This window comes from Acanthopagrus latus, chromosome 13 (genome assembly GCF_904848185.1).
Source record: "Acanthopagrus latus isolate v.2019 chromosome 13, fAcaLat1.1, whole genome shotgun sequence".
Taxonomy (NCBI): domain Eukaryota; kingdom Metazoa; phylum Chordata; class Actinopteri; order Spariformes; family Sparidae; genus Acanthopagrus; species Acanthopagrus latus.
This window is the reverse complement of record NC_051051.1, coordinates 24,829,679-24,836,803: the sequence shown is the minus strand read 5'-3', so window position 1 is coordinate 24,836,803 and position 7,125 is coordinate 24,829,679. Positions and strand designations below refer to the sequence as shown.

General features: G+C 42.2%; 1 protein-coding gene across 1 annotated transcript; it reads left to right on the top strand.

Moving 5' to 3' along the window:
• Positions 1-334: 334 nt before the first annotated feature.
• On the top strand, positions 335-6,710 carry LOC119031705 (probable myosin light chain kinase DDB_G0275057). Its single transcript, XM_037120347.1, has 9 exons — positions 335-497; positions 721-996; positions 2,001-2,369; positions 2,462-2,556; positions 2,684-2,731; positions 2,820-3,017; positions 3,576-3,756; positions 3,849-4,019; positions 4,143-6,710. The coding sequence occupies exons 1-9, from the start codon at positions 371-373 to the stop codon at positions 4,232-4,234; spliced, it is 1,557 nt and encodes a 518-aa protein (XP_036976242.1). The 5' UTR covers positions 335-370; the 3' UTR covers positions 4,235-6,710.
• Positions 6,711-7,125: the final 415 nt, after the last annotated feature.

Here is a 7,125-nt window from a genome sequence, read left to right as displayed (position 1 = left end):
TAAACCAATTGAGATTTAGATTGCATCTGCATTTTATACCTTGTACTAGTGACTGTTACATATGGCACACATGGCAAAGGTATTATCCATATTAACCTGGTTGTATTTACCTCTGTTTAAATGTTATTTACAGAGGGCACTTACAGATGGGGATATTAAGCCATGTGGATGGTAATACTGTTTCTGTAAGCCTTGGTATAAATCAATTAAAAACAAAATTTAAAAATCAACATATTTCTCACCAGAATTCCAAACGCTCTCCATCTTAGATCAAAGCAGCCGTTGCTATGTGGACCCCGGCAACTGTTCAGTTCTCCAGACTTTAAGAGCACACACACTCCAAAGACTGCTCAGTCACTCAGACACCCCGATGGATCAAGACACACTTGTTTTTTGTGAAGTTATTGTATCTGAAGACTACTTTAGCACCGTCGTTAGCAAAGAATCCCGACAGACGATGAAGACACAACGTTGTACAGCTGCTAGGAAAGTTAGGGGTAAGTGAGAAACCCAGAAAAAATATTCTGGTCACTTGTGTAAATTTTTCAGTGACTTGTCAGGTAGAGTGGGCATTAATTTAGAATTATTATCTCAAGACAGACCTCTGATGGGGTTTCATGTGATCAGAGTCTTTAATGTGAGATGTTTTAAAGGGAAATTTCAGGCATTAAGTGAAAATTCACAGGAAATTAATGTCCCGTGTCTTTTTCTCATTTCCAGAGAGTAATAACAGCATGACACAGCAAAGTGAATTGCCTGCAGAGGATGGCCGGACAAAAAGAACTAAAAGGAAGGCCAGTCCTGATGAGACGCACCCCAGGAAAAGGACAAAAGTGTCTGAACCTGCACCGCAAAACCATCATGACGGAATTATCTGCAGATTATCTGAGAGGAATCTCAGAGGAGACAGAGAGGGACAGTCATCAAGAAAGAGAAAAAGGAGCTTAGATGAGGATAACACGGTATCCTTGCTCTCCTCGGTGGACACCAGTGGTGGTAAGTTGATTGCTCAGGTTCAAATTCTCACTTAACTCTAGTACTATCCAGTGGCAAATAGTTTGTGATTTTTGTGTCCAGGCATGAGTTAGGTCTGTCTTTGAGACTTTTGCTTTCATCTCAGTGCAATGGAGGTGACTGAGATTACATGTTTGGTGCTAACAGCATCAAAAAATGACATTTAATAATCCACCAAACACACTGTTTCTCTTGGAGTAATACATAATACAGAAACTGTTAAATGTTTGGTCTTTGGAAAATTCAGAACAACAAAGGCTCTGTCTTTGGAAGTACAGTAAATGCTTCTCTTAAATTGTTGCTGAGTTCTGAGCACCACAGACTGAATTCAAGTCACCTCGCTTTTATTGAGGTGGAGAGAGTCATCTCAGAGACAGATATCTCATAGCAGTGATATATAAAACAAAAATATCCTCATGGATACAATCAACAAATGGAAACTTAAATGAGATTTATTTATATTACACTGTGACTTTAGAGGTCAGGTGTATTTTTAGTTTCTCAACTCCCTCAAGAGTCTTTATGCTACGCTAAACACATCTCAGTTCTTTGATAACTAAATTCTTTAGAATCCTTTAAAGGGACAGTTCAACCCAAAATCAAGCCCCGGCTTATGGTGCTCAGAGCACCATAAGAAATTCAACTTAACTCAACGACAGTGTCTCTTTCTAGAAATCATCACTCAGTTATGCAAAATAATCCACAGACTACTACGTGTTATGTAGGAACTGTTTTCTTTCTACTGAAGTACAGCTGCCAACAGCATCATGTTCTTCTGACCGAGAGCTGATATGTCCAAAACTCTGGAACTCACACCAAAACAATCTAAATGGATACATGTAGCACAACAGCTATAGGATACAATATGTATTTTTAATTTCAGCGCAAACTCTCTTCTGGTAGAGCAGAAATGAATAATATGTTTAACTTTGAAAGGCACTGAACAAAGGTAGACTAATGTTCCTCTGGGTTTTTCTCATCTGTAGAGAGCAGTAATAACCTGTCTGATAGCTGCAACACATCCCAGGAGGATGAGAGCAAGAAGGCTATTGTTGTTGCAGCTGGACCAGACAGTAAGCGAATGAGGAGATCATACCTGAGGGTGACCAGAATGGAGACTAAAAAGGAAACCTTAAAGGTGACCACAAAGGAGACCAAAAAAGAGATCACAAAGGAGATCAAAAAAGAGATCAAAAAGGAGAACAAAAAGAAGACCATGAAGGAGACAAGAAAGACTACCGTAAAAAGGACCGTGAAGGAGACGCAAAAGGGGATCACAACAGAGACCGTAAATAAGACTGTAAAGGAGACCATAAAGGAGAGCAAACAGGATTTGGGTGTAGATGCACTGAGAGGTCAGTTGGTAGTGACGGTAGAGATTTGGTAATATGCAATTTCTGTTCCTCACAAATGTTGTTAAACAGTATATGTGCGTTTGTCTTTGTAGCTGAATTTCAGGCCAAATACGATCAGCAGGATCTGCTCGGAGCAGGAGGCTGTGGATCCGTGTTTGCCGGCTACCGCAGAGCAGATGGATTACCTGTGAGTGTACACACACACACACACACACACACACACACACACACACACACACACACACACACATTCTCAAACATACATTACTGTGTGGTCAGGAAGTGCTAACCAAAGTCTTGTTTGTGTCTTGAAGGTTGCCATTAAATACATTCCAAAGGAGCTGGTGCTGTGCAAACATGTGGTGAGTGTTTACTGAGTATTTTATTGATGAATTATGGTTATCTATGAATCTTTAATTTTTCATCCTCTACTTTGTTGTGATGTTTCAGGACAAAAACGGGAGGCAGCTCTCTATCGAAGTGGCCATAATGTTGAAACTTGAGGGGACACCAGCACCTGTGTCACTACTCGACTGGTACGATCTTAACCAAGAGCTGATCCTGGTGATGGAGAGACCAGTCCCTGCCATGGATCTCTCTGATTACATCGAGCTCAACGGAGGCTCCCTGTCAGAGGAAAAGGCCAAGGTAAGCTGCAGGAGCATCCTTGTAATGTAGCAATTTCCATTATATGCTCTATATTGAAATTCTATTATTGTCTGATCAACTGTCATGCACTCCATTTTGTCCTGGCATCCAAAGCAGTGCACTGAAGGCAGAACATGGATCCTAAGCCATTTGGTTTCTTAAAACTTTTAGTTATGGAAAACTAATTAAGGTGTGAACTCCTACAGTGGAAAAGAGTTTAGTGTGCAGTTAAAGAGGGATTTTTGTTTGAAAAGAAGGTCTTGTTTTGCTTGTCTTCGCTTCTCATGAAATTCAATAAGATTGCACTCACCAAAGTAATTGCTGAAATTTGGGAACAAGGTGATGTGTCAAGGAAGACTTCTGGTGGAGCAAAAAAACAAGCGTTGAAAGCAATCAGAACAATTGATTGGTTCCATCAGTATTTCATTTCAGTGCTAGCAGGTCTGAATAATGGGGTTATAAACTTTGCATCTTACACTTCTTGCTTTAAGTTACAGCAATGAAAAAAAATGTCAAACACCATCTCAGAGATCCTCACCTCTCTTTTTCTGTCCACAGATCATACTGAAACAGTTGGTTGATGCAGCAAAAGATCTTGAGGAGAGACACATCTTTCATCGGGATATCAAGGTGGAAAATATCCTGATTGAGACTGGCTCGGACATCCCGCGTGTTCGCCTCATTGACTTTGGACTTGGTTGTTTTGTCAAGAAAGGATCACGTTACCGTGTATTCTATGGTAAGATCTCTAGGCTCCTAATTTACCTATCTGTGACTTTAAACAGAGCTTTTCCTCATCCTTATGTTTTTTTATATGTGTGTCCACCTTAGGCACCGCTGATCATGTCCCGCCGGAGTGGAACAGTCATTACGCTTACAGGGCCGGCACCTCCACAGTGTGGCAGATGGGAGTGGTCCTGTTTGACTCGTTACACGGAGTAGTTTTTGAGACCACCAAGTTCCTAACAAAGGAGCTGAAAATCAAAGATAAGCTGTCCAAAGGTAAGAAAAACATGCTCATATGCAAACTTATCAGCATACACGAATCTGTTAATTTCATTTCACAAACACATATGTATCGCTGTAGCCGTCAGATTTAACTTTCTTCTACTGCTTTCTCTCCAGACTGCCAGGATTTCTTGAAAAGTTGTCTGACCAAGGCTCCCAACCAGCGCCCAACCCTGGATCAGCTCCGGCTTCACCCATGGCTAAACTAAACCACACACACACACCCTAACCCTGACACAGCCTTATTCCTATCCCTGACTCCAACTCTAGAGACTTGTCCCTGTAGTACTCCAACCACATGTTTCACATGACAGGGAGGCAAAAAAAACAGACAGAATTAGCCTGTCCCCAATGATAAACAGGTAGTTTCTTTCCAGACATAATGAAATGCATTTCATCGTGTTGGATCCTTGGGGCATTATCTGCATTAAAGTCCTTTTTTTTTTTTTTCAAAAAATGTATTTATACATATCGAGGGCAGCACGGTGGCACAGTGGTTAGCACTGTTGAGCCATAGCAAGAAGGTTCTGGCAGGCGGCTGTTCAGGGCCTTCCTGTGTGGAGTTTGCATATTCTCCCCGTGCCTGCGTGGGTTTACACCGGGTGCTCCGGTTTCCTCCCACATTTCCAAAACATGCACATTAGGCTAATTTTGGACTCTAAACTGCCCCTAGTCTCCCTGCTTACCTCTCAAGGGTAAGTGGTTACAGATAAGTCTCTGATCTGCCTTTCTTTCCACCTGCATGGCCTGTACAACATCCAGCCCTCTGAGGAGAGGGCATCTCTTTTCGTATTGCCTTTTCTGAGGTTTCTAACTCTGACCTAACCCTGTCCTTGACTCTAACACCAGAGACTTGTCCCTGTAGTACTCCAACCTCATGTTTCACATGACAGGGAGGCAAAAAACAGAATTAGACTTTCTCTGATGATAAACAGGTAGTTTCTTTCCAGACATAATGAAATGCATTTTATCGTGTTGGATCCTTGGGGCATTATCTGCATTAAAGTCTTTTTTTTTTTTTTTTTTTTTCAAAAAATGTATTTATACATATCGAGGGCAGCACGGTGGCACAGTGGTTAGCACTGTTGAGCCATAGCAAGAAGGTTCTGGCAGGCGGCTGTTCAGGGCCTTCCTGTGTGGAGTTTGCATATTCTCCCCGTGCCTGCGTGGGTTTACACCGGGTGCTCCGGTTTCCTCCCACATTTCCAAAACATGCACATTAGGCTAATTTTGGACTCTAAACTGCCCCTAGTCTCCCTGCTTACCTCTCAAGGGTAAGTGGTTACAGATAAGTCTCTGATCTGCCTTTCTTTCCACCTGCATGGCCTGTACAACATCCAGCCCTCTGAGGAGAGGGCATCTCTTTTCGTATTGCCTTTTCTGAGGTTTCTAACTCTAACCTAACCCTGTCCTTGACTCTAACACCAGAGACTTGTCCCTGTAGTACTCCAACCTCATGTTTCACATGACAGGGAGGCAAAAAACAGAATTAGACTTTCTCTAATGATAAACAGGTAGTTTCTTTCCAGACATAATGAAATGCATTTCATCGTGTTGGATCCTTGGGGCATTATCTGCATTAAAGTCTTTTTTTTTTTTTTTTTTTTTTCAAAAAATGTATTTATACATATCGAGGGCAGCACGGTGGCACAGTGGTTAGCACTGTTGAGCCATAGCAAGAAGGTTCTGGCAGGCGGCTGTTCAGGGCCTTCCTGTGTGGAGTTTGCATATTCTCCCCGTGCCTGCGTGGGTTTACACCGGGTGCTCCGGTTTCCTCCCACATTTCCAAAACATGCACATTAGGCTAATTTTGGACTCTAAACTGCCCCTAGTCTCCCTGCTTACCTCTCAAGGGTAAGTGGTTACAGATAAGTCTCTGATCTGCCTTTCTTTCCACCTGCATGGCCTGTACAACATCCAGCCCTCTGAGGAGAGGGCATCTCTTTTCGTATTGCCTTTTCTGAGGTTTCTAACTCTAACCTAACCCTGTCCTTGACTCTAACACCAGAGACTTGTCCCTGTAGTACTCCAACCTCATGTTTCACATGACAGGGAGGCAAAAAACAGAATTAGACTTTCTCTAATGATAAACAGGTAGTTTCTTTCCAGACATAATGAAATGCATTTCATCGTGTTGGATCCTTGGGGCATCATCTGCATTAAAGTCTTTTTTTTTTTTTTGTTTTTTCAAAAAAATGTATTTATACATATCGAGGGCAGCACGGTGGCACAGTGGTTAGCACTGTTGAGCCATAGCAAGAAGGTTCTGGCAGGCGGCTGTTCAGGGCCTTCCTGTGTGGAGTTTGCATATTCTCCCCGTGCCTGCGTGGGTTTACACCGGGTGCTCCGGTTTCCTCCCACATTTCCAAAACATGCACATTAGGCTAATTTTGGACTCTAAACTGCCCCTAGTCTCCCTGCTTACCTCTCAAGGGTAAGTGGTTACAGATAAGTCTCTGATCTGCCTTTTTTTCTCCACCTGCAGGTCCTGTACAACACCCAGCCGTCCGAGGAGAGGGGATCTCTTTTTGAATTGCCTTTCCTGAGGTTTCTTCCTTTCAGGGAGTTTTTCCTCATCTTCATTAAGAGCTTGGGCTGGGTCAGGAGCTGCTGCTGATATGGTCTGATACTGCCCAATGTATCGCCTATGTAACTTTTAACTGAATAAATTCATTTCAATGATCATAGAGAATGCTTCTGACTCTCATCTCATTGCATTTGCTGAGTTGTCAATATGAGGGTTTTTATCTACCTCCAGGCTTTTGTGTCCTTTACAGTGAAATGTTGACAGCAATGGTACTGAATAATTAAGATGTTCAGTCTGTAAATGTGTAAATAAATGTCAAATGAGTGGTGAGCTGGCTACTTTTCATTCAACATTTTTGGAACAGCATAAAAAATGGAACTCCGTCAGATAAAAAACAGTGACAACGGTGACTATCAAACTTCCTTTACACATAAAAGAGTACTCCTACAGCATGCATTCGTCTGCAGGACAAAGAGGCTCCAACATACAAGACATTTCAAAGGAACAACACGATAAACAACAGAGATCATCTAGCCCTGCTAACACTAGCTTGATTGCTACTAGCAACATGTG